Consider the following 26,285-nt stretch of genomic DNA (forward strand, 5'->3'; position numbering starts at 1 on the left):
GGTCCCATCATTTAAAAATGGCCGATTTCCTCAACTGTACCTCTGTAGAACAGACTTCTCTACAGCTGTAAAGCAAAGCTAGACTTCCATAAATACCTGCTCATATTAACAACGGAGTTATAATTTGGAACCGGAGCAAAAGACGTGCAAACCCAAGCGACTGCTCAGCTCCTCTTCCTATAGCTCTGGAGCGGCCCAGCGCCTCGGCTGAGTGCAGAGGCCAGCTCGCCATCCTGCGAGTTGCTTGATTCACCCACAGCACCAAGGCCTATGAGCTGCAGAGCTGCAGTTTGCTGCAGTTTTGCTGACCCACCCACACAAAGCCAAGCAAAACACTGAATGGCCATTGTCCCAGCCGTTCCCGAGGCTGATCACTGGAGACCAAGAGTTAAAACTCAGCGTGGGCAATAAATAAAGGTGTTGACTCACAATTCAAACTAACAAACCAATGTAGCTTTGAGGTGCAAGTCACGCGCATAAAGTTTACCTACTCTAAGAGAGCAACACAGTGACTCAGTAAATCCACCACGCTGGTCACAATTCAATGTTGGAAAGTTTCCGTCAGGCTCCCTGATTTTTTGTTCCCGTTTCCAGTTCAGCCCCAGGCAGCCTCTAGGCTGTGTCCCCATCTGGGGACTGCCTTTTTCTGGCTATTTTATAAAGCAGAGTCATGCAACAGGCTGTCTGTGCTGGCTTACAGCTCATTGTAGATCAGTGTGTCCCTCTCTCCCAGAGTCACTGGGTCACAGAATGGGTTCACCATTGTCAAGATGCTGCCAGGGGTCTGCAGCACAGCATACTCCACCGTGGTGCCACGTCATGTCCAATACCATATCCAGAGTCATCCCAACTTCATCAACACTGCACTGTGTGTCTTTTGAAATTGTCTGATTGTAACCACGCTGTGGGGGCTCAATGTGGCTCCATAGCCAACATTTCCTTAATGATGAATATTGTCCATTAGTGTGTCTGTCACCAGGGACTTCTCCCTGTCATTCCTTACATGTGAGGAGACCCAAATCTGTCTCTTTCCATTGTCAGATTGCCTGCTGCAGTCATAGTGTGTAGCCACAGGGGCACATATGACCAGGTGTGTCTTTAATACTGGAGAATGTCCTTCTGTCCTCTCCAGCTGCATCCCTCCTTGAAATTGTTAAAAACATCTGATTTGAGGATGGCATGTTGCTCAGTGGTAGAGTTCTTACCCAACCTTCCACCAAGCCCAGATTCATTCTCCAGCAGAGCACACACACACACACACACACACACACACACAAATCCAAGTCATGCCAGAACTTTCAAGTTTGCACTGAAACCACTTGACCTATGGGCAGTTCAAGCTTCCTAGGTTGTTTTATACCTGAACAACTCATTCTCAAACACCTCACATTCGGCTGCGCTCCTAGCCTATCACATTGATTGGAAAGCACTCTCTTCCCAGGTCATCAGTTCAGCACAGGCAGGGCACTAGGGCACAGACTAGGGTAAGTGAAGCTGGGAATGTCCCCGTAACAGCCCTCAAATCCTGCCGTGTTTCAAACAGTTCAGTCTGCCTGGCAAGTCAACAGCACATCCTCTTGCCCATTGAGTGGGATGCAGAGGCAGGGGAGAGACCCGGAGATAAGAAGAGAGGGAAGCTGAGAAGACTCAGACAGGAAGGAGAGAGAAAGCTGGGTCAGTGCAGACCCTGTTCAGCATCCCCAAGCTGAAAGTCTGGGCAGAGGAGGGGATGCAGGAGAAAGGGTGTCCAAAGTCTAGACTGAGCTGGGCACAGTCCCTGGGCCAGGGTCACACTTAGGCTTTGAAAGCCCTGTAGTTCCTAGCAGGGGGCTGTGCTGGGCCTAATAAGCGTTATAGCTTGAATGATGGTTCTCAGCTAGGGAAGTAGCCCTGCCCTGACCCCAGGACTCTCCACATCTAGTTCCATATTGTGTGTACAAATTCAGGGTAACATCTGGGACTGGGACAGGGGATACTGTTCCCTAGCTATCTTCATTCTGACACCCCTCTTGTCAGGACATGCGATATAGGTCTTGTAGGCCGGCCGATGGCATGTTTCAGAAGTGGTGGGTCTCGGTTTGATGGAGAGATGACTCATAGAGGAATTCCGTTTTCATCACCCCTCCCCGGGGGACCCACCACCACCTCTGACCTCCTCGGGCAGCTGCACACATGTGCACATGCCCACAGATGTACACGTACATATAATTAAAAATAAAATAAATCTTTTTTTTTTTAAAGAAGAATGGGTAGCTGATTTACTGGGGTGATATGAAGGGTAGCAGCCACCACAGAAACCTGTCATGGAGAGGTGGCACAGATGTGGCTTGGACTAGGAATGGTGACTCCAGGTGGGCCTGGGATGCAGACAGGTCCAGCCTCCCTACCCTGGTCCCACTGCTTTTCAGCAAGGCAGCTGTGGGGATGGGCTGCCTGAGGCGGTAGGAGGGAAAGAAACTCAGACCACAGCCATGAGGAGGCCCAGAGGCCATGTCTAGCTTGGTGTCCTGTCCCATTAGCTTCTTCATCAGGAAGGAGCAGGCTGGTCTGTCAGACTCTCCGCCCCTTCTCTCCTCACACATGCTCATGAGACTTTTAAGTCAAAGGATGGAAGAGGAAATTGGCAGAGGGGTCGGGGGGGGGGGCTTGGAGAGGAGTAGGCTGGCTCTCCAGAAAGGTGCGGTTCTCCACTAAGGAGCCCTTCCTCTGTGAAGGGCTAGACAAAGACAGAGGGGTGCACACTAATAACACCCACGGCTAGCTCTGTCTTTCTTGAGGCCACACGCACTGACTTAGCCCCAGATGGTTTCAAAGCCTTGTGCAGGTAGAGCTTAGCACCCCCTGGTCTCTGACAGCCCATTTGTACCTTTGGACAGGCATCTGGCCCAGAATCCTTTCATCTGTGACTGTAACCTCAAGTGGCTGGCAGACTTCTTACGTACCAACCCCATCGAGACAACTGGGGCCCGATGTGCCAGCCCCCGGCGCCTCGCCAACAAGCGTATCGGGCAGATCAAAAGCAAAAAGTTTCGGTGCTCAGGTAAGGGTCACCTGCATGTCTCCAGCGGGCCCGGTGACCAGGAATATGTTCTGGTGTCCTTTTAATCATTTTATATATGTGAGTACACCGCAGCTGTCTTCAGGAACACCAGAAGAGGGTGTTAGATCTCATTACAGATGATTGTGAGCCACCATGTGGTTGCTGGGAATTGAACTTAAGACCTCTGGAAGAGCACTCAGTGTTCTTAACCACTGAGCCATCTCTCCAGCCCTGTCCTGGTGTTCTTAGCAGAGATGTCCTCGGGCACTTTGAGACTTGCTAGGGGTGGTGTGGGCCCTGCATTCATCTTAGATGGGATGGCTCCTCTCTCTTGCATCTTACTTTACTGCGGTCTTGGGGTGGTCGGCTCCGTGAGGCTGTGGAGGGAGTTTCCCATCCCTCTGCTCCAGGCTTAGGACGCCTCTCGGTGAGTAGGAGATCCTTCTAGAACCAAGATGGAGAAGTAGCCTCAGCACATGCAACCCACTTGGCATCTGGCCGTGGGCAGTTTGGGTCAGCTTCTGTACCTGGGTGTTTGGTTCAGGAGCCTAGTGCCACCCCCACGGTAACCCTACCCATAAGGTCAGCACAGTGCCTGTGTGTGCTGGCAAGTGAGAGCTTTAGTTGGCCTGGGGACATGAGTGTTCTGAGGTAAGACCTTCTACACATAAAGACGAGGGGGCAGGGAAGAGGCCCTCTCATGCAGTGTCCCAGCTGCATTCGTGGGGTGCCTTCCATGGGGGCACGGGCCTGCCCCAGCCGCTCCTATAACCTGGTACATCTGCTCTTTTTTTTCCCCAGCCAAAGAGCAGTACTTCATTCCAGGTAAGGACAGTGGGGGACTGAGGCCAGCTGGGGTTAACGGTAAGTATGGCCACAGTAGAGGGAAGGCGGTGGCGGGAGTGGGAGGTGGGGACAGGGGAAGGGAGAGCTGGGAGCCTTTGGCTGCTTGGAGCTTACTCAGGCCCTCAACTCTGCCACACTCTCACTCCAGGGACGGAGGACTACCACCTGAACAGCGAGTGTACCAGCGACGTGGCCTGCCCCCACAAGTGCCGTTGTGAGGCCAGTGTGGTGGAGTGCTCCAGCCTGAAACTCTCTAAGATCCCTGAGCGAATCCCCCAGTCCACGACTGAGCTGTGAGCCCTGTGCTGCCCACCCCACTCCCACCCCTGCGCCTTGTACCCACTAACCTACCTGGCTCCCTTCCCATCCAGCTCTGTGTGGGGCATCATGGGAGGCACTGGCTGAAGCATGCCAGCTCATAGTTTTGGCAAGATACAGCCTTCATCCATAGCCCCTGCCCCTGCTTCCCTGAGAAGTCTTTAGGTGTCCGAGGCTAGTCACCAGCCTGAACCATGACTGGCTTTTCCTAAGGGTAGTTCATTAAGGAGACAGGAAGCCAGAATCTCAAACTGTGGTTTAAATCCTTCCTTAGCTACTGTTTCTCTTTATCTAAAAGTTTGAATTTGTGTGCCGTGTCTGTGTATGCAAAATTCCACACACAGTTCTCTTCTATGTATGCAAATTTCCACTACTTTTTTTTTACGAATATTCATTACTTAGTGCGTGCATGTGTGTGTGTGCATGTGCGTGTGTGTGTGTGTGTGTGTGTGTGTGCCTGTGTGTATGTGTGTGTGTTTTCATGCCATGGTGCTTGTGTGATCAGAGGCCAGCTTTTGTGAGTCATTTCTCTCCTTCCATCATGTAGAGGATGGAACTCAAGCAGGTGGCAGGCATCTTTACTAAGACAGCTTGCAGTCCCTTCATTATGTTTTTAATTTAAAAAAAAAAATCTCATTTACCCCCACCCACCACCCCCTTTTTTACCCAGTGTCCAACTTTGCTTTGAAATGGGCTCAGTTGCCCTTCGACTTGCACCCCATCATCTCTGTGTGAAGAGCGTGCTTAGGTTGACCACATATGTGTGTGTTTGTTCTGTTCCTTGCCATTCACAGACGACTGAACAACAATGAGATTTCTATCCTAGAGGCCACTGGGTTGTTTAAGAAGCTCTCACATCTGAAGAAAATGTGAGTTTCACACTAGTGGGAGGGTGCCCGGCAAGACGCTGGCACGGGATGGAAGGGAGAGGGTAGTGTGCAGAGCACCCACTGGGAGCCGGGGTGGGGCTCCTGTGCATGAGGGAGAACAGACCTCTGAGTGAGTGCAGAGGATTCACAGTCCTCCCCACCCTCCTCCCCCAGAAACCTGAGCAATAACAAGGTGTCTGAGATCGAAGATGGGACGTTTGAGGGTGCCGCCTCTGTCAGCGAGCTGCACCTGACTGCTAACCAGCTGGAGTCCATCAGAAGTGGCATGTTCCGGGGTCTAGATGGCTTGCGGACTCTGTGAGTGAGCGGGGTTAGGGGCACACAGACAAGCCACAGCATGGGCTCCCCCGCCCCAGTCTTCACTGGCAGGAGGGTGGGAACCCTGAGGACCAATCTTCATGTTCTTGGGATGTGGACTGGCCCCTGGCCTGGGCAGGGGGATGGGGGGTGGGAGGGGAAGAGGTTGGACCACCATCAGTGCCCCGTGATCAAAGCTGCTGAGATACAGATGGCATACGCTTAGGAGTGACCAGAATAACCACAAGGGGGTGGCTGGCTGTGAGGGGATCCTGTTTGTGTAAATGTCAGAGCAGAGCTGTCTCTAGAAATTCTGAACTCTGTGGCTTGGAGCCAGCCAAAGCACTCCAGGCCTTGGGAACCCATTGGAAGCTTACAGTTGTCTCCCTTCTATGACCACCACATGCCCTCCGCTCAGGCAGCGCTGGCTCTCCAGTGTCCAGGACAGGGGGTTACATCCTGTTCGTCTCCACAGATGTTCCCTGTATCCAGCCCAGAGCTACCTGTGGCTGTGGAGCACACTTCATCTCGACTCATTTTAGTTTAGATGGCTGCAGATGGACAATAGCTGTCACTCAGAAACCGCAGCCCTCGGAGCCACCTGCCAGGGGTTTAAGTCCCAGACACGTAGCATAGTAGAGTCTTGTCATCTGAAGTTGTCATGTGTAACTAACTGTGTGGGACGCCCGAGGAGTTATGTGGACCGGGATCCAGTCAGGTGCTGTTCGTCAGCTCAGTCTTTCCCTGTGAGCAGAGCATGACCATATTTCCAGTCTGCACCTGTTTAGCTAGTCCCTCCCCACCACACCTGCCCAGTCCTCCTTGGGTCCTGTGGGAGATATAACCAGTCAGGTGTGATTTTCTGATGAAGGTCATCGAGGAGAAGAGGGACATGGGAAGGGTCAGTGTGGGGACAGAGACAGCACAACCCCAGGAGAGACTGCGAAGCATCTAGAATCCCAGAGCTACCCAGTGTCATGGTTGGTGTTGATAGTGGTCCTTCCATGCTTTATCTACATATAGCTTTATACTTACAAACATATAATACACATATGCATATACACATAGGTCACTATAACCATCGCCTATATAACCATCGCCACAGTCTATGCCATATACATAACTTATTCCCCCCTCCCAATTTCTTACTATCCTTTCTATCATCATCATCATCAATAGAAAATCTAATCATCTGGGTGGTGGTGGTGGCACATACCTTTAGTTCCAGCACTCTAGAGGCAGAGGCAGGTGGATCCCTATGAGTTCAAGGCCAGCCTGGTCTACAGAGTGAATTTCAGAACAATCAGGGCTACACAGAGAAACCTAGTCCCAAAAGCATCACAAAACAAACAAAACAAGACAAGACACATCTAATCGGAGGACAAGAGAGCTACCTCGGTGGTTAAACGTACTTATTGCTCTTACAGAGGACCAGGGTTTGATTCCCAGCATCCACATGATGGCTCACAACCACCTGCAACTCCAATTCTGGGAGATCCAACACCCTCTTCTGGCTTCTGTGGACAGCTGCACAATGTGGTGCAAATGCTGGCAAAAACATATACACACAATTTTTAAAAAAGATTATCGAAGATAGAATACAACTTCTCAGCAAAATTTTAAGTATATAATATAGTATTATTTGTTAAAGTCACTGCACCACACTGGAATTTTTAGGCACTATTTATTTTGTGTGTGTGTGTGGTATATAAACACACATATATTAAACACATATGTATACATATATACACACACATATATTAAACACACATATATAGATATAAATAATAAATAAAAATAAATATAAGAAAATACATAACATCTCCTCTCCTTTTCCTTTTCTTCTTCATGTGTTCTCTACGTAACACAGTTAATCTTGACTTTGTGGCTGTCCTGCCTCAGTCTCCCAAGGTCTGTGATTACAGGCTTAAGCCACCATGTGCAGCTCCCAGATATTTTGTTTAATAACCTGCTTTTTCCTTCAACGTGGAAGGAATCGTACATCATAGAATGTCTTCAAAACATAACTATTTTGTGTGTAATCTAGATGCTTAAGCTGTTTTAAATTCTGTTTTGAGAAATGCTGCATTTATGGCCATCATTCCAAGTTCTGCACACGTCCCTGAGTAGTCAGGCAGTGGAGTCCTGAAAGGGGACCAGCCAATGGAAACAGAAGGGGACTGCCCCGTGTGGACAGTCTGGGGCGGCTCGGCACACCCTTCCCCAGAGGCCTCCCTTGTTGTCTTGCCAACCGTGTGTGCCCATCTTCATGCTGTGACCTAGGCTGGCATTGCGATGATTATGTTTTAATCTCTTCTCTGATTTGACAGGCAGGAACTGGGTGTTATTTGGGTGTCCTTGATTACTGGCGAATCAGTCTGACATGCTTCATGCATGGTCGCAGTCCATTTAAATGCCCCTTGGAATCGCCTACCCAGTGCTGGCTTGGTTTCTGCTTTCTTTTTTTGGCTGGGGGCGGGAATTGAAGGGGTCTTGGAGGGTGAGCAATGTGGCCAAGGCATTGCTCCCAATAGAGATGAGAAAGAAAGACATCTGAGCAGCACCAGATTCTGCTGTCCCTTGACCACGGGGTTCAGAGAAAGTGGCCTGCGGCTGGGGACACCCTCTCATAGCTGTTTTAAAGTTAAACTCTTGAGGGAGGCTTCAGTGGGTCATTGAGGGGTTCTGCCTCTTCTCTCGACACCCCTCCTCCCCAGGATGCTGAGGAACAACCGTATCAGCTGCATCCACAACGACAGCTTCACCGGGCTGCGCAACGTGCGGCTCCTGTCTCTCTACGACAACCACATCACCACCATCTCCCCTGGAGCCTTTGACACTCTCCAGGCCCTGTCCACACTGTAAGTCTCAGCCTCGGAGGACAGGTGGGCTGGTGACTCAGGCTGGGGGAACCCTGCCTACTACCCCAGCAGTGGGAGGGATCTTTTGAAGAACACCTTCAGGGGAATCATGGGTCCTTCTGGTTCTTTCCGCCGTGGGTTCTTTCTCTGGTCCTAGAAGTTGGTCACTTAGGAGATTATTAGCTGTCTGGGGCTGTGTGGTCAGAAGAGGACTCTGCCAGGCTCACTGAGAATAGAAAGTGCCTTCATGACCACACACCCCGTCCCTTCCAGAAACCTCTTGGCCAACCCATTCAACTGCAACTGCCATCTGTCATGGCTGGGTGACTGGCTTCGGAAGAGGAAGATTGTGACGGGGAACCCTCGCTGTCAGAACCCAGACTTCCTGCGGCAGATTCCTCTGCAGGACGTGGCCTTCCCTGACTTCAGGTGTGAGGAAGGTAACTTGTGGGCCATGCAGCAGGGACAGGATGGGGCTTGCCTGAGGGGCTGGGTAGGCAGCACCCTAGGGAGCCCTGGGGAGGGAATAGGAGACACTCTCGCTTGTTGCTGTGTGCATTCTCCCTTTTAGCAGGCTGTAGCCTCTCCTTCAGTTCTTGTAAGGGTCACACACACCCCGAGGTTCCTGTTGGAAGCAGACTTTTCCTGGGGTAGCATAGCAAGTGTGTCCCTCAGTTGTCCTGGCTCTGTAGTGTCCCAGCATGTCTGCTGTCACGGGAGCCTTAGGCTGATGTTAGCTCTCAAATTCCTCTGCTGCTGGATGCTGTGTTTGTGTGTCTCTAGTCTGCATGTGTGTGCTCCTCCTGCTGTTCCAGAGCACACCGCTGCTCTGAAATCACCTAGCCAGGCCATGTGGAGAGGAGGGAGACCAGACAGTCCCAACTCTCACACCAAGAAAGACAGCTAAGGCGTTTTCCCAAAGAAAATCTATGTATTTTTCTAAGAACATTTTTATGTCCTACTTTTAAAATTAAAAAAAAAAAAATCTCAAGCCAGACATGGGACCATGTAGGCTAAGACAGGAGATTTGAGAGTTCAAGGCCAGCCAGGGCTCAACAGTAGGAAAAAAAAAAAAAAAAAGGAAGGAGGATGGATGGATGGATGGATGGATGGATAGATAGATAGATGGATGGATGAATGGAAGGAAGGAAGGAAGGATGGATGGATGGATGGGTGGGTGGATAGGTGGACAGAAACCACTGTGTGATTTTTATCTTCATCATACTGTTCACACACACACATTTTATGGTTTAATATCTGTTGTTGTTAATTCCTATTTGTAAGAATTGAAATACTGCATCTTGGTCTCTCGCCACTGACTGGCTTTTGAGAACCCTGCTTTACTTACAGCAGTCTCTTTGGGGCTGGAATGTGGATCCGTTGGTAAAGTACTTGCCTTGCAAACACGAAGCCCTGACTTTCATCCCCAGAATCCATGTTTTAGAAAAACAAGCCATGGTGGTGTGTGCTTACAATACCAGCACCAGGAGGCAGAGATGGGAGGACCCTGGGGCTCTCAGCCTGGCAAGCCTAACCTTGGAAAATTCCAGAAATGACACCTAAGGTCATTCTCTGGCTTCTATATGAGTGCCCCCCCCACTCCAAAAGCATGCATCACCCCCCGTACACAATACATGCACATGCACACGCACACGCACACGCACACGCACACATGTGCTAGTCTCCCTTTCTTTTCTTTTCTTTTCTTTTCTTTTCTTTCTTTCTTTCTTTTTTTTTTTTTTTTTTTTGGTTTTTCGAGACAGGGTTTCTCTGTATAGCCCTGGCTGGCCTGGAACTCACTTTGTAGACCAGGCTGGCCTCGAACTCGGAAATCCGCCTGCCTCTGCCTCTGCCTCCCGAGTGCTGGGATTAAAGGCGTGTGCCACCACCTCCCAGCTCCCCCTTTCTTTCAAAGACAATATACCACTATTCCTTAAGAACAAGAAAGAACAATCCAGAAGATAGAAAAATCACCCCTGCACACCTCTGCATCCCAGATTCCCAGCATGGGACAGCCTCTGTGTTTCTGCAGTACAGTTTCCCAGATCTCTACTGTGTGTTTGCATGTGAGGACACACCCAGGACTTTCCAGGTCCCCAGCAAAAATCCTTTCATCACAAACCCTCCTGGTCTAGAGGGCACCACTGAGCCAGCCCCGGTAGCTTGGTATTTAACAATCCTCCCCAGTGATGATATTTGCACGACGCTACCAGGAACCCCGACATCGATGACTCCTTCTGATCCAGTGTGATGCTCTCTTTAGAACAACTTCCTAGGAAGGAAAAGGTGTGAGTGGTTCTTTGAGCTTTTGCTGCTGAGACAGTGCGACCAATGGTCAGGAGAAGAGCTTCCAGAGGCCGTCGGCCTGCAGCCCTGTCCCTATGCTGCCTTCAAGGGCAGGGAGCTTTGCAGAGTTGCATAGTAAACCACCCTGGATTTAGTTCCACCATCTTTAAAAGGGGTCCATTGTAGCACATCTGCATGGGGTGTTTTGAGGACTTGTAAATTCATCTTTACTTACGATGCGGTGACTAAATAGGGTCAGCTCCTATACCCAAGTCACTGTTGACAGAGGGTTCCTGCTGTCTCTTCATGTTCCCGACAGCTCTGACCATTGACTCTGCTGTACCCCATCCTAAGAAAGGTAGAAACACAGGGGGCTCCTTACTGAAGAAGCCAATGATGAATGAAGGGGTCATTGGTCTGCCCCAGCCAGGCCTGGGTCTCAGCCCTAAGATGCTTCATCAGCACGAGGACAAGTCACTCACCCTGTAGAGATCTCAGTGAAATAGAAAATCATTTGCCCTCATCATCCATTAGACGCCTGAGCTGGGCCAGGTGCTATACTGAGTGGTCCATGTTGCCAGTGTATCCCCAAGGGGTGACAGTGTTGCAAGGGAAGAAGCTTGACACAGTACCAGGCAGTATCGAGTGCTCAAGAAGTGGTGGCTGTGTCCTCCCCTGCCTGGGGCCACCTTGGGTCTGACGCAGGAAAGAGGTGTCCTCAGATCTGTTTTAATCTGGAAACTGCTCCAGAAGTCTTCGTTCCCGTTGGTGCTAGCCAGCGGCGTGCAGTAAAAAGAGGCTGTGCTGGTGGCCAAGGCTATGTCAGGGAAGAGATGCTGCCCTGAGGGGTCCCAGAAACTTTCCTAAGGAAACCATGTCCCTGACTGACCAGTGCGCCATTCCTTCCTCCCTAGGCCAGGAGGAGGTGGGCTGTCTGCCCCGCCCACAGTGCCCCCAGGAGTGTGCCTGCCTGGACACGGTGGTCCGCTGCAGCAACAAGCACCTCCAGGCTCTGCCCAAGGGCATCCCCAAGAATGTCACAGAACTGTAAGTAGCCCAGGCTTACAATCTGTTGGCCTGTGAGTCAGTAGGACCTGACAGTGGGAGGGGACACTGATGAGTGGGCGGTGACTGACCGGAAGGAAAGCTCTGGAAAGGCGACAATCTTTCTCTAGTCCAGTGGTTCTCAACCTTCCTAATGCTGTGACTCTTTAATACAGTTCCTCGTATTGTGGTGACCCCCCCCCCACAACCATAAAATTATTTCATTGCTACTTCATAACTGTAATTTTGCTACTGTTCTGAATCGTAATGTAAATATCTGATATGCAGGCTATCTGTCTGATACACAACCCCTGTTTTGACCCCCAAAATGGGGTCACGACCCACAGGTTGAGAACCACTGCCCTGGCCTCTTCTCTATAGTTACCTTATGACAAAGTCATAGTCAAGACTCTGCTTTTAAAATAAAGTATAGCATTGCTTTCCCCCACCTCACAATGTTTGTCGGGAAGACATTGTTGATGTCTATAGACACAACCTCCGTCACCTAAATATACACCCCTCTAGTGAGACGTCTACTCCAGAAGCACTGGGCACATAGAACTCTTGCCACCTTTGCCTAGTGGCCTGCCTCTTAGGGAAAGCAGTGCCTTATCTTTTCACCCTCGTACCAGCTGGGTGTGAGGTGGCCTGGCCCCTCACCTCCCCTGCACCAATACTCTGCATTGCGCTGCACAATGTTCACAGCTCACGGTGTCTGAGTTCCTGGGTGCCCTCGGGTGTCAATGCATGTGACAGACACTCTCTCTTCCATGTGTTCTCTCCTCAGCTATTTGGATGGGAACCAGTTCACACTCGTTCCAGGACAGCTGTCTACCTTCAAGTACCTGCAGCTCGTGTGAGTATCCAGGGATCCTGAGGGTCCCAGGCCTGCCTCAGAGGCTAGGAGGACCACTGGCACCTAACCACTGTACCTCCACCTTCCCAGGAGTCTCCCGTTTGTGGGCAGATGCTGTTAACATCCTGCCTGTTCCCCATATCTTCAGGGAACTCCTATACCCAAGAGCTGTTTTGCCATCTGGTGGTCAATCTCAGAATTGCATCTTTTCTGCTCTGCCCACACCATCTCCCCAAACCTCCCTGTAGACTGGTAATTATTGTTGCTCTGAGAGGTCCCTGCAAGCATCCAGTGATGAATAGAGGATGGTGTGGAGCTTTTCAGTTCAACCCCTGTCCCCAGGCCAAATATAAAACAAAGCAGCTTCCAGTCCACATACTATTTTTTCTTAGAGAAAAACCTGTTTTGTTATTAGTTATTAGCGGGAGTCCTGGAAATAAAACCCTTGGATAATAAGGTCAACTCCTCTTAGCTTCCCAGTGTCATTAGGACCTCCTTCAATTTTTTTTTTGTCTGCATATTAGCCAGAGTCTATCAAAGAAGTCCAGAGGACGTTCCGTCATAGTGTGGCTTGGCTCAGAGCTCTGGCCAAGTGCAGCGGGGTGGGTCAATGTTAGCCTGAGAGCTGTTTTTAATGAGTTTGCTCTCAGTGTCAACCAAGACCTGTTGTTGGCGGGTTTGTTCTTAGACAAGGAGCAAGGGTAGACGGCACGCGGCTTCTTTCCCTGAACAAGCTTAGCTATGAAAGCCATGTTGCCATGGGCTGGCAGCATTCAGTGAGAGGCCTGGCCACTTTGCCCAGCACTGGCTTACGGCGCTGTGATCCTCCAATTCGTCTGTCTTTGCTCGATGACCAGTGTGCTCTGAACACTTCAGTGGAGCGGGGATGAAATAGTGGCTGGTGTCAAGAGAGAGACTTTACTCTCCAAGCTCGCCAGCCTTTCTTGTGGTCTGGCCTTTGCCAGTAGCCCAGATCTACATGAAGAAGGAAGGACGGAGGGAGGGACAGAGCAGGAATGTCAAACTAGCTGCTTCTGTTAGGCTGCCCCACCAGCATGAAAGACTCCACCTCCCCATCACTAGAAAGGAAGGGGCCTCTAGAAATGGGATAGAGAGTTGGGATTCTGTAATAAGAAGGCTTCCTGGGTGCTGAAGACAGGCACACTGGGTTTATTTATTTATTTTTAATTTTTATTTTTTTGGGGTTTTTCGAGACAGGGTTTCTCTGTATAGCCCTGGCTGTCCTGGAACTCACTCTGTAGACCAGGCTGGCCTCGAACTCAGAAATCCGCCTGCCTCTGCCTCCCAAGTGTTGGGATTAAAGGCGTGCGCCACCACACCCAGCAGGCACACTGTTAATATCTTTTCAGAACCAAGAGCTGCATGCAGGAGGTGTAGCGGGCAGATCAGGGGGGCCCCTCGAGGTCATGGATCTCCCTTAGATGGTCTAAGGAGGGTGTAGAAAGAGGTCAGGGGTTCCACTAAATTGCAGGGTGCAGTAGGGTCTAACACAGGCAGCTGAAGATGAGGCCTTAGATGAAAGGAGAGTGCGGTGAGCAGAGGCTGGAAGCTGAAGAGAGGAGAGACTACATGTGGATGCTGGCTTGATACAGTCAGGAACTTAGGGGAATGGTGCAGATGGGGAAAGTGATCCGGGACCAGGCCACAACACCAGGGGTGGAAGGCAGCAACAGTCTCAGCCTCAGACTGCTGGGCTGAGGAAGCACCAGGCCCAGCTCCACTGAGGTAGGGTACCAGGTAGAATAGTGCCCTGGGAAGGTACAGGCTGGGGTCCTAGGGATGGCACCAGCAGCTCAGGACAGTGAGGGCAGCCAAAGGCATCACTGGGGATACCCAGAGTGCACTGGAGGAGTGCAAAGCTGGGAGCTTTTATGTGGTCCTGAGGCTTGTGCCCCCCAGGGATTAGAAGATGGGTCCCAGGGGAGGAGGACACAGACACAGTCAGGGGAGGTGGAAGGGTGTATAAGAATGGCCTCTGTACCTAGCATGGCCATTCGCTGTAGGAGAGATTCAGTGATGGGTGGGGCCTGGCCCTCCTCTGGCCAGCTGGGTGGCCCTTTGTGAGTTAACCACTCTGAAGACTCCAGATCTTTCTATGTAAAATGGGATTTCACACTGTTTCATAGGTTTGGTGGCTAGTGTTTGAGGCACAGGGGACGGTGCTTACCAGAAAAAGGGCTGCTGATTCTGGTTGGTAGACGTTGGTCAGTGCCCTCGGAGGGCACTTCTATTGCAGAAAGGGTCAGGAGCCAGCTGTATCTACGTAGGGAAGGTGGGAGGCAGCGAAGGAACAGAGGGAGCTTAGTCCAGTTCCCACATCCTCACCAGAGAGGGGAGCCTTGCCCTCCCTGCTGGGGAAGGGCCAAGAGCAGAGGGGATGGGGTGGGGAGGAAGAGAAGAGGCTCCAGACAGCACCCAGGGGCAAAGCCTTCTTTCTTTACAAACAAAGATATTCTTGCTTCTTTCCAGGGACTTGAGCAACAACAAGATCAGTTCCTTGAGCAATTCTTCCTTCACCAACATGAGCCAGCTGACCACGCTGTGAGTGCCTGCCAGCGGGGCCGGGCGGGCACAGGGATATGGCATCAGGCTGTGCTGGCATCACTGGGATCCCATGCAGATGCCCCTTCCCACCAGAGAGGGGCCTGAGAGCCTACAGACTACATGACACCCAGCTTTTGGCCATTGTCAAATGTAAAAACAAAAATCCAACACACACATGGCAAATATAAGCAATGCGGGCTAATGCCTGTGGCCAATGGCTTGGGATATTGTAGTAGCCATCATGGGGTGTCTTAGCACGCAGGCATAGCATTTTCAGAGGGTCTGATCTCACAACAATCTGAGCTGAACACAACCCTCAGTAGTAGACTGGGTAAGGAAGGTGTAGTGAAGGCTTTCCGGGAACCATACATAGGCATGAACATGGCTACAACCCCAGTTGTCACCAAGGAACTGATCACAAGGACAGAGTAAGGAAAACAAGCCACACGTAAAAGTCTCTTCCAAATGACCTAACTCCTTGAGTTACACATCTTGTGCTGGGACCTGAGGACTTTCCCAGGTGAGACTTGAATTACCTGAAGGCCACTAAGGAAAGGGCCCGACTTAGCCAGCTTGTAAGACCAGAGTATGAGCAGAGGCCAGGTCTCCCGCTTGCATCTATGGATCAGCTCATGCCCACCCTCATCTTCATGACAATCTGGTGACTTGCCCACTCTTCTCTGGAAAGATTTAACTGTGAATGGGCTTCCGTGAGCCTGGTTGTGAAGGCCACCTCCACCTATGTGGTGTTTCAGGTCCTGGGTCCCAAGTTCCTCTAGGGGCATTTGGCAACATCAGAAGACATGTAGTTGTTATACTGTGGAGGGAGGATGCTGCCAGCACAGAGTGGCCAGAGGCTGGAAGGACCACACCCCTCCCTCAGCACCATGGAGTGGCTAGAGATCAGGGAGACCACATCCCTCCCTCAGCACCTGGAAAAGCCCCACAGCCTGGAGCTGACAATAGTGCTGAGCTTGACAAACTCGACTAAGCGATCTCAGCAGCCATGAGGAATACGGTGTTCTTTCCTCTGCCGTGGGCAGTTCCCTTCACTTGGATTTTTAAAAATAATTCTATTTAGGTATAATTAATATGCAACAAACTGCATAAAGTATAGACATTGATAGCCGGGAGTGATGACTCATAATCCCAGCACGGAGGCACGGGAATTGCTGCAAGTTCGAGGCTAGCTAGGACTACGTGGCAAGACCCTGTCTCAAAAAGGGTACAGATTTTGGCCAACTTTTCTATAATGACAGCACCAAGAAGCCCTCACCACAACCTGAACCTCTGAACCTGGTCAGAGATTCACATAAAAAGATTCACTTTGTTTGGTGAGTCGGCATAATTACGCTGAGATCCTCCCACATGTTGCTGGTTCCTTCCCTTGATGCCAGAGGCATGCTCTCTGGTCTGCATATCTATCACAGAATCAGCTCCCTCACCAATCTGCCTGTCTGCCCTTGGTGGGTTCATTTATGTAGAATCTTTCGTGGGTTAGCATGTGGGCTCTAGAAATACAACCCTAATACAAATACTGTTAACTAACTTCATAACATAACCCTGGCCTCAAAGCCTCAGCTTGCTCACCCATAGGATGGGTTAGGAATAGCCCTTCATCCCTGCCTTAGCTTCCTCCCTCCTCCCTGCAGGATCCTCAGCTACAATGCCCTCCAGTGCATCCCTCCTCTGGCCTTTCAAGGACTTCGTTCGCTGCGCCTGCTGTAAGTCTCTCCCAACTCATTCTTCTAGGAGACCTACCCATGACCCAAGACCCACCCCCCCACCCTCCGGTGAGAAGAGGAGCCCCAGCAGGAACAGTTATATACAATGATGGGAGATGAGAATACTCTCATTCAGATCCTTTATAAAAGGAATGCTATGCGTGGGAAATGAGCCAAGAGGTGACCATCACCCCAAGTTGAATTTGTGTAACTGTTTATGATAGGGGAGGGATGCCTAAAATAAAGGAGTCTTTTGTTTGCACGAGAGACTTCTGTTCAGATTTACAATGTTTGTTTCCAGAGACCTGTGAACTTTTCTACGAGTTCTCACAGTGAATGTTTTCACCAAAACATTCTGTTGTGTCTGTTATGATGACTCCTGAACCCATCAGAACCAAAATGACATTCCTCCAGTCCTAATTTATAGCTGGCTATGTTAACCTTCTTGCAAACAGCCTACCTATCCTGCCTCTGTCTCCAGGCTAAGAAAGAGGGCCTGTATGCCTACATGTCTTTTTTTTTAAGATTTATTTATTATTATGTGTAAGTACGCTGTAGCTGTTTTCAGACACACCAGAAGAGAGCGTCAGATCTCATTATGAGATGGCCGCGAGCCACCATGTGGTTGCTGGGATTTGAACTCAGGACCTTTGGAAGAGCAGTCTGTGCTCTTACTTGCTGAGTCATCTTTCCAGCCTGCCTACATGTCTTATTTATGATATAAACTCAGTACTTGAACTATTAAATGACTAAATCAGTCTTTCCAAAGTACAAGGGCATAGCACGGCCTAGCTGGACTCTAAGGACTCCTTTTCCCTTTCTGGTGTCTGCTGGGCTGGAGATTATCTCCCTATTAGCAGACACCCAAATGTCCATTCAGCAAGGGCTAGGATGGTCCTCCTTTGGGCACCCCACTCTATCCCTGGACCTGCTTCCAGTAGCATCTTCTCTCCTCAGGTCTTTGCATGGCAATGATGTCTCCACCCTCCAAGAGGGCATCTTTGCAGACGTGACATCTCTGTCTCACCTGTAAGTAATGCCAGCCCAATTCTCTGAGCCTTGTTGAATTTAAGCAGAACCTGGAGTCTGAAGGAGACCCAGCTCCTCAAGCCACCAGAACATGTGCCTTTATCTTGATATTGAGTCTGGGAGTTTGAAGTGATGCCAACACTTTGGAAATGAGTAATGGAGATGGTCACCTGGGTACGGGAATACAGTTAGCATTTCTGACTTGTACACTGAATGTGTTAAAAATTACCAAGTGTTTATTTTTATGTATTATATATAAAACAATGAAGAAATAGATAAGCCCGAGGCTGAGGAGGGTTGTCCTTGCCCTAGAGATTGGGTGTGTGCAGAAGAGGCACCTTCCTGGCGTTTCTTGGTACCTTTGGCTGTGGCATGCACATGGACTGTGAATGGGCAGCTTTGGCTCTTTATCTCTGAGCCTGCTCTACTTCCAGGGCATGAGTGGGTGGGCATACTTAGATCAGAGAATCTTGGTATCCCAGGTTTCTCTCAGTGTCCCCTCAACCATCTTAGATGTCCCCGGTTCTGAGAGTCACCTTTCCCATATTTTAATCTGTAAAGTGAGAATGATCTTAAAACAGGCATTGCCTTCATATATGTATAGATTTTAGGGAGCTTCTTCTATGTTAGGTTTCCATATGACCTCTCAAATGGTCCTTAATTGTAGCTGCCTCTCCTGGATTCTCTCCTAGTCCCATTTTAATTCCCTATCCCAACTTTACCCTCCTGTTCCAGTCCCTGTCCCCCATCCATAACTACGTATTCTATTTACATCTCCTAGGGAGATCTGTCTGTCCCCTCCTGGTCCCCACACTACCCCTAACCTCTGTGGTTCTATGAATTGTAGTTTCTCATTGATGGAACAGCTAATAGCCACACATAAGAGAACACTTACCGTGCTTGTCTTTCAGGGTCTGGGTTACCTCACTCAGGATGATTTTTTTTCTAGTTCCACCCATTTCCCCATGAATTTCCTGATTTTATTTCATCCCTGTTAAATGGCTGAGTAGTACGTCACTGTGTAAATGTACTACATACAAATCCCGAATTCTTTCATCTGTTGAGGGACATCTAGGTTGCTTCCATTTCTGGCTGAATAGAGCAGCCACGGACATAGTTGAGCGAGTGTCCTTGTGGTAGGATGAAGGGGTCCTTTGAGCATGTGCCCAAGAGTGGGTTAGCTGGATCTTGAGGTATATCGATTCCCATCTTCTTGAGGAACTGCCATATTGATTTCACGGCAGCTGTACAAGTTTACGTTCCCACCAGCCGTGTTTCCCTTGCTCCGCATCCTCGCCAGCATGAGCTGTCAGTTGTTTTATTGATCTCAGCCACTCTGACAGGTGTAAGATGGAATCTTGGGGTCGTTTTGATTTGCATTTCCCTGATGACTCAGGATGTTTAACGTTTCTTTAAGTGTTTCTCAGCCATTTGCAATTCCTCTATTGAGCATTCTCTGTTTAGAGCTGCACTCCATTTTTTAATTGGGTTGGTTTGTTTTAGTTCTTATATTCTGCATATTAGCCCTCTATCAGATGTGTAGCTGGGGAAATTCTTTTCCCATTCTGTGGGTTGCCGCTTTGTTGGGATGATGGTGTCCTTTGCCTTAGAGAAGCTTTTCAGGTCCCACTTGTTAATTGTTGATCTTGGTGCCTGAGCTAATGGCATTCTGTTCAGGAAGTCTTATCCCGTGCCAATGAGTTCACTGCTGTCCCCCACTTTCTCTTCCAGGGTCAGACATCACATGTCCTAAATGAACAAACCTAAAGCTGTCATAACCAACTTTGACCCTATAGCTGTCTTTGGGAGAAAAAGTGCTATCAAGCCTGAGGCCAGATCTATTCCATAAGAAATCAGTTAAGGTCATCTGTCCGTTAGCCTACCATCCACTAATGTTAGTCAGCTCTCTATTACCATAGCAACATACCTGAGACAATCAACTTCGTTTTTGCCTCACAGCCTCAGAGAATTCAGTCCATAGTTGGTGAGCTATATTGCTTTGGGCCTGTGGTCAGGTTGCACATCATGTTGGGAACATGTGGTTGACGAAGTTTTTGACCCCATGATAGTTGGGAAGAAAGGAAGAGGCGAGGCCAGGGTACAAACTACAACATCTCCCATGTATCCATCAGAAGACATGTGCCAGCTCAGGTGTCTAACCTGCAGTCCAACGCCAAAAGGCTACGTGTCTGTCATGGCTCGTGCCACAGCTTGCCAACGCTGTCCTTTCGTTGCTACAATCCTGCATTTTGCTGCCTTTATTCTGCTACAGACTAGAAAGCTGAATTTCTCAATGTTCATTGAGAAGTAGGCGTGAAAATTCAGTAGAAATGATTCATTACATCTTGCCACGCCCATATGATAAAACAGTGAGTAGTTAATGACTGTATGGCACCGTAATCTGTATTCAATGACATGCAGAATGATTAATGTGATACAAATATGAACATAAAAATTGATGGGACCATGCATACGCCTGTGCTCCCAGCACTGGGAAGATGGCAAGTTATAGGTTACTTAACGGGAGCTTGTCAATGGACGAAAGGAAGGAGGGAGGGAGGAGGGAGGAAGGGTAGGAAGAAAGAGGAAGGAAGGAAGGAAGGAAGGAAGGAAGGAAGGAAGGAAGGAAGGAAGGAAGGAAGGAAGGAAGGAAGGAGAGAAGCAGGCAGGCTGGAAGGGAATATACTCAACTGAAGTTGATTCTATTTTAGGATGGATGGTAGTTTTCTTCCGGCATTCCTTTGTGCTGAAGGCTTGTGCCCTTCCCGTGTGCTTGGCAGGCCTCACTCAGTTAATGCTGACTGACACAGCAAGTGGTTTGGGTGACTAGTGTCTGGTCCAGCTCTGGAGTTAATGGCTCCTGTTTCAGGGCACCGCTTTTGGAGCCTCTAGGTGCAGGGGATGAAGACGGTACCACACACATAGAAACGCATGAGTGGGTTGGGCAGGTAGAGGGTTTTACAGCTTGAGAATTATTCTGACCGCAGACAGGAGAGGCTGTTTCAGGCTAGGCTCCATTAATAGAGCAGGCATAAGCAGACCACACAGCTAATGTTTCAGTGCGCCCGAGTTACACTAATGACCAACAACACGGGGCTATTTATAATCTTGCCGGATGCCAGAGTGTGTTCCCAACCCACAGTCCTTCGGATTGGAAGAGAGCCTGGCTGCTGCCCTCCCCAGCTATGTCTCCCTGGGTCCTACCCATTCTCCACTTCCCGATAAACTCTCAGTTGTCTTTACTTTTTAAAAAGGTTAACGAATTAGTAAATATTCTGAGACTGGATCATACTACATAGCTAGACTGACCTGAAATTTCTGGTCTTCCTACCTCAGCCTTCTGATTTTATTTCTTTTTAAAACTTTTGATTAAAATGTGTAAGTAAGTTATGCCAGGCATGGTGCAATGTGCCTTTAATCCTAGAACTCAGGAGGCAGAAGCAGGTGGATTTCTGAGTTCGAGGCCCACATGGTCTACAGAGTGAGTTCCAGGACAGCCAGGGCTACACAGAGAAACCCTGTCTCAAATAAAGCAACAAACAACAACACACAGAGAGAGAGAGAGAGAGAGAGAGAGAGAGAGAGAGAGAGAGAGAGAGGAGAAAAGAGGAAAAAGGAAGGAAGGGAGGGAGGGGAGAGGGAGGGAGAGAGAGAGAAGAGAGAGGAGAAAAGAGGAAAAAGGAAGGGAGGGAGGGGAGAGGGAGGGAGAGAGAGAGAAGAGAGAGGAGAAAAGAAGAAAGAGGGAGAGAGGGGGAGAGGGAGGGAGGGAGAAAGAGAGAGAGAGAGAGAGAGAGAGAGAGAGAGAGAGAGAGAGAGAGAGAGAGAGAGAGAAGAGAAGAGAAGAAAAGAGAAGAGAAGAAAAACATATAAGTTGTGGGCAAGATGGTTCCCAGGAGAAAGAGAGCAGTAGAAACTACCAGAGGGGGGACGGGTGGTTCTCAACTGGGAAGACCCAGCCTTGGGCAAGTGGAAGCTTAAAATGGTGAGTGAGGGGCTGACCTCTGCTCAGGACAGAAACAAATAACTGCATGTGGGATAAGCCAGGACGCTTGACTGGCTTGTAGGAGACTTTGGCCCTGTGGTTTTGGGGAATGAACTGGGAAGGGACATTGACATCCCAGGTGCGGCTCTGTTGATGTTTGTGGCGTGTCTTTGAAGCTCTGAGTCACGTCAAGGGCCCCAAGCTCCAGATGACCTCAGGTGCTTTGAGCACTTTTTCTATCACGATCCTGTTCATGATAGACTTACACCCACTAGAGCTCACTAAAGTGCTATATTCAGCTTTTTAATGTAATACTTTTTAAAGTACAGTTATGATATACTGTACTTTTTAGTAATTTGAAAAATAATATGGCAAATGTATTTCAAATAGACCATTATATCTGTAATATATACACTGTAATATATACTTCCTGTAGTCTTAAGAAGTCTGTTTTTACACATTGAAGTTTGCCTCCGACCTTCCTCTGTGTCAGTGCCGGTACTGATGTGGGAAGGGGATGGTGTCTTGCTTGGCCCATTAGCCAGGATGGATGCTGTCAGCACACGAGGAGAGAAAATTAAATACACATCAAGGTTGCACCTGCCCTCCTTCTTCGAGCTGTACTGATTCCCTCGGCACCCATTCTAGGTTATCAGCGCTTGCCTCTCTTCCCCTCTTGATCGCAGGCTCTTTATTGAATCGTAAAATGAGCCCCAGAGATGTTAAGGGAGAATGCCCAAGGTCACCCGGGCAGGGAGCAGCTGTGGTAGGCTGGGGTCCAAGTCTTGCTCGGCCTGTTTTATAAGATCACATGGCGTCAGCTGTGCTATTTTGGGAGATTCCTGTCCAGAACCATAGCCACTTCGACCGGGCTGTACCCGTCTTGGGGTTCACTTCCTCTGCAGTCCAGAACAGGTGGGGGGGGCAGCTAGGTATCCGGTGACCCGATGAACACACCCCTCCCTTCTTGTTAACCTCACACAACCTTGGGGTTTTAAAATCGGTTGATACTGATGGTACTACAGGTGCAGATCTGTTTATTGACAGGAAGAACTCTCTAGCCCTTCTTGCCATTACATTCACATCCTGTCTTTATGCCTCTCCTGAGAATGGAGAATGATTCTGAGCTTGCCATAGCATTGGTACAGGGCTGGGCGGCTGGCAGTACTCAGGTAGGTGTAGATGTGAGGGCTCAGGCTTGACTATGGATGCTGGCCCATGGAAGCTGACACAGCCTGCTGGGGCAGCCCAGCCATGTGACATCCATTCTTGTCATCTGGATTCCCTTCATAAGCATCTGTTCTAGAGGGAGGCTCACACTTCTCAAAGCCATGGGTAAAAGAGTGTTCACAGCCGTCTCAACGGCTGGACTGTCCAACAACAGGGAAGCTGCTCATTAAACCACAGGGTGTCTATTCTTCTCGGAGATGCTGCGAAGCACTTTGGCAAAACTAGGCAGATTCCTATATGCTGACCTGGAAGGTTTCCAAGCCCTGCTGTCTGCTGACAAGAAAGCAAGCTGCTTGTATGTCATGCACGGTAGATAGAAACCATATGTGTCTGTGTGGGGCAGGGCTGGAAGGCCACACACAGGAGTTTGGCAACTGTGCCACCTGTACCCTTCCGTGGAGGAGACTTGCATACTGTGAACATGGCATAGTTTATCTAAGCAGTTGCCTGACAACAGAAAGCTGCAGTTTCCAGGTCTGGGTTCCTTGTCTGCAGCTACAGACTGGAAAAATGACTGCGAGAAGAGTTAATTTCAACCCTGCTTCTGCAGACTGAAAGTCCAGGCACACGTGTAACAACATGGCAGGGGCAGGACTGAGCAGCCACATGACACGCGTACATGGCCATGAGGCACCAGACATCCACTCCTGTCACAGCTGGCCCACTTCTGGGGGAGTAAGCCCAGTGCCCTCCTGACCGCAACCTGTTTTAAAGGGCACCTTTCAGCACTTGCCTGGTGAAGAGTCTCAAAATGCGTTCTAGGAGCATTCACACTGGAGCACCAGGCTTTCTTTGACAAACCACACCATCTCACATGTCTGTATGTGCATCTGTAGATGTATCTGTGGGAGAAACTTCCAGAAACTATTTCTGGACCTAAGACATCTGTAATTAGAGTTATACCAGTTTGCATTCCCAGCAGTAACTCTGGAATATGCCCTTAAAAACAACAAAACAAAACAAAACAAAACAAAACAAAAACCTGAGGTAGCACAGTGACTCGATTTTCATCTCTGCACTCAGGAGGCAGGAGCAAGCAGATTCTACACAGCCAAGTTTCAGGCCAGCCAAGGCTACATAGTGAAACCCTTTCTCCAAAGAACAAAGCCAAATCAACCAAAATAAATAAGTAAATAAATAAACCAATGTGTGTGTGCGCTCACATGCACGCTTGTGCTCGAACGCTTGCATGTCTCCTCGACACTTAGCATTCAAAGCAACCTGTGGCGTTTGAAAGAGGCTTGCAAATAAGAATGCGTGTGCACGTGGTCTTTGCTTAGCTGAAAATGAGAGTAAAAACAAAAGTGGATGGGCTGCCAGGTCTGGCAGTTCAGGGGTTAGACCCAGAGGCTGCTCTTTGCCGCTGTGTGACCCCAGGGAAATTACATATTCTACGAGATGCTCAGTTCCACATCTTCAAATTTCAAGAAGCTTGCATATGGGGTTAATGACAGCACTGGATATGTAATGGCAGGAGCAGCGGCCATTTCTGGGCAGGGGTAGATGCTGGCTACCCTCTCCCCAGTGCCTGTGGAGGCTCTTGAATATAGAGCTTCTGGCCTTGGCAGCATGGTTTTGAACCTAAATCTTCCCCTTCATTTGATCTAAGCTAACTCAGTCTTCCTAAGTCTGTCTTCCTGACAAGGCACAGGAAGGGTTTGAAATGGAGCTTGGGGGTGACCTGGGGCCTGCGTCCTCGGTGACATAAAAGCTTCTGAAACCGGAATGCCTGCTTTTCTCTGCTGCCTGTCCCAGGGCCATTGGTGCCAACCCCCTGTACTGCGACTGCCACCTCCGATGGCTCTCCAGTTGGGTGAAGACTGGCTACAAGGAACCTGGCATTGCCCGCTGTGCTGGACCCCCAGAGATGGAGGGCAAACTGTTACTCACCACACCTGCCAAGAAGTTTGAATGCCAAGGTGAGCCCAGGGACAGGAGAGAAGGGGTGGTGGGTGCCAGGGACCCCAGAACTTGCCCAGCCCCGGTGGGGTCTTCCAGAAACTCCCGGGTCCTTGGGTCCTGCTGCTAGGAGAGTCAGATGATATATTTGAGACTCTGCTGATTAGGATGGCTGTCTTCCATCTTGATGTCCAACAGACAGCTAGCGGAAAATCCCAGGCCTTGAAGGCTTAGATTCTTCCCTGTGGTTATGTAAGAAAAATCAAAACAGCAGTTTTGAAGCTCCCAGGCTCCTGGCAATACAGGCACCCAGACTTCCCTGAAGATAGGCACTGTGCTGGACAAACAGCTGAAGCCCCCTCTGTCCCTGGTGGGGCCGAGGGACCAGCTGGTGCTTTCTGGACATTTGTAGCACAGAGAATCAGGGTGTGACCAGTGGCCTGTACTGAGGATCTCTGCCTCCAGCATCTACAAATACTTGTTCAGGGACTGATTGACTGGCTGGTCGGCAGAGCAGACTCCCCCGAGGCCCTACAGAACCTTGTGAAGCAAAGACAGGTGGCGGAGTGGCTGCCTGGGCTCAGCTTTGTTCGCAGGGGGAGTTAGGGGAGGACCCTAGGGACCTCAGGGCATGGCCCTTGCCCTCTGCAAGCTCAGAGACTGCCATCGGAAATGAAACTGACAGCTGTAGGTTAATGAGGTGGCCCAGGCCACCCTGTGTGCAGGAAGCTGTCACAGCTGTAATAGTTCCAAGGGCCCACAATGTGGCAGCTCCTAGGGGCAAGCCAATCTATGCTAATAGGTGCATGGCATTTGCTAGCTGGCAGAGTGGAGCTGAGTATTGTATTTTTTTTATGTACTTTTAAACCGAAATATGACAACAGAAAGGTACACAGACATGAGGGAAGAGCCAACGCATGATCACTGAGTTCACTCAAGAACAAGTACTGGGCTAAGAAACCGACACATCTGTGCCTGGAAATCCCGCCAGCAGCCTCTGTCCCGTGGAAAGCATCTTCTGTTTTGTCTTTGTTTTGTTTTTGCTTTCCTACTCAAGCGCATGTCTTGATATATTACTGATATGTTACCTCTTCTAGAAGGAGCCTTCAGCAGGGAGCCTGAGTTGAGTGGCCAGGTTTTCCTATTCATTCTTACAAACCCTTGGTGTCCCTCATGGTTGGCACCCAGGTACCATTGCTGCTAGGCTACCCTATTCTCGCCAGTGATTGAGGTCTGGAGGAGAGCCTCTGTAGCTTAGAAGGTAACAGAAGGTTCTCTTCTCTTTAGACTCCAAGAGAAAGAACCTCAAGGCATGTAGATCCACCCCCCTATAGGCTCCCTGCAGAGCTAAGCCCGGGCACATAGTGCCCTCTCTGCTGAGCAGGCTGCAGGCTGAGTGTCTGCTTCTGAGGGCATGA

At 49.6% G+C, this 26,285-nt stretch overlaps 1 protein-coding gene across 1 annotated transcript in view; it reads left to right on the forward strand.

Annotated features, from left to right (window-relative positions):
• Nucleotides 1-26,285, forward strand: part of Slit1 (slit guidance ligand 1) — a 145,550-nt gene that overhangs the window by 101,811 nt on the left and 17,454 nt on the right. Inside the window, exons 14-26 of the mRNA XM_021151346.2 lie at nt 2,877-3,040; nt 3,842-3,865; nt 4,035-4,179; nt 4,999-5,073; nt 5,248-5,391; nt 8,109-8,252; nt 8,526-8,692; nt 11,453-11,585; nt 12,370-12,438; nt 14,929-15,000; nt 16,656-16,727; nt 17,685-17,756; nt 24,724-24,887. Of these exons, the coding sequence (XP_021007005.1) occupies nt 2,877-3,040; nt 3,842-3,865; nt 4,035-4,179; nt 4,999-5,073; nt 5,248-5,391; nt 8,109-8,252; nt 8,526-8,692; nt 11,453-11,585; nt 12,370-12,438; nt 14,929-15,000; nt 16,656-16,727; nt 17,685-17,756; nt 24,724-24,887 (1,445 nt within the window). The remainder of the gene's footprint in view (nt 1-2,876; nt 3,041-3,841; nt 3,866-4,034; nt 4,180-4,998; nt 5,074-5,247; nt 5,392-8,108; nt 8,253-8,525; nt 8,693-11,452; nt 11,586-12,369; nt 12,439-14,928; nt 15,001-16,655; nt 16,728-17,684; nt 17,757-24,723; nt 24,888-26,285) is intronic.

Source organism: Mus caroli, unplaced genomic scaffold (genome assembly GCF_978045245.1).
Source record: "Mus caroli unplaced genomic scaffold, Mus_caroli_1 scaffold_20, whole genome shotgun sequence".
Lineage (NCBI taxonomy): Eukaryota > Metazoa > Chordata > Mammalia > Rodentia > Muridae > Mus > Mus caroli.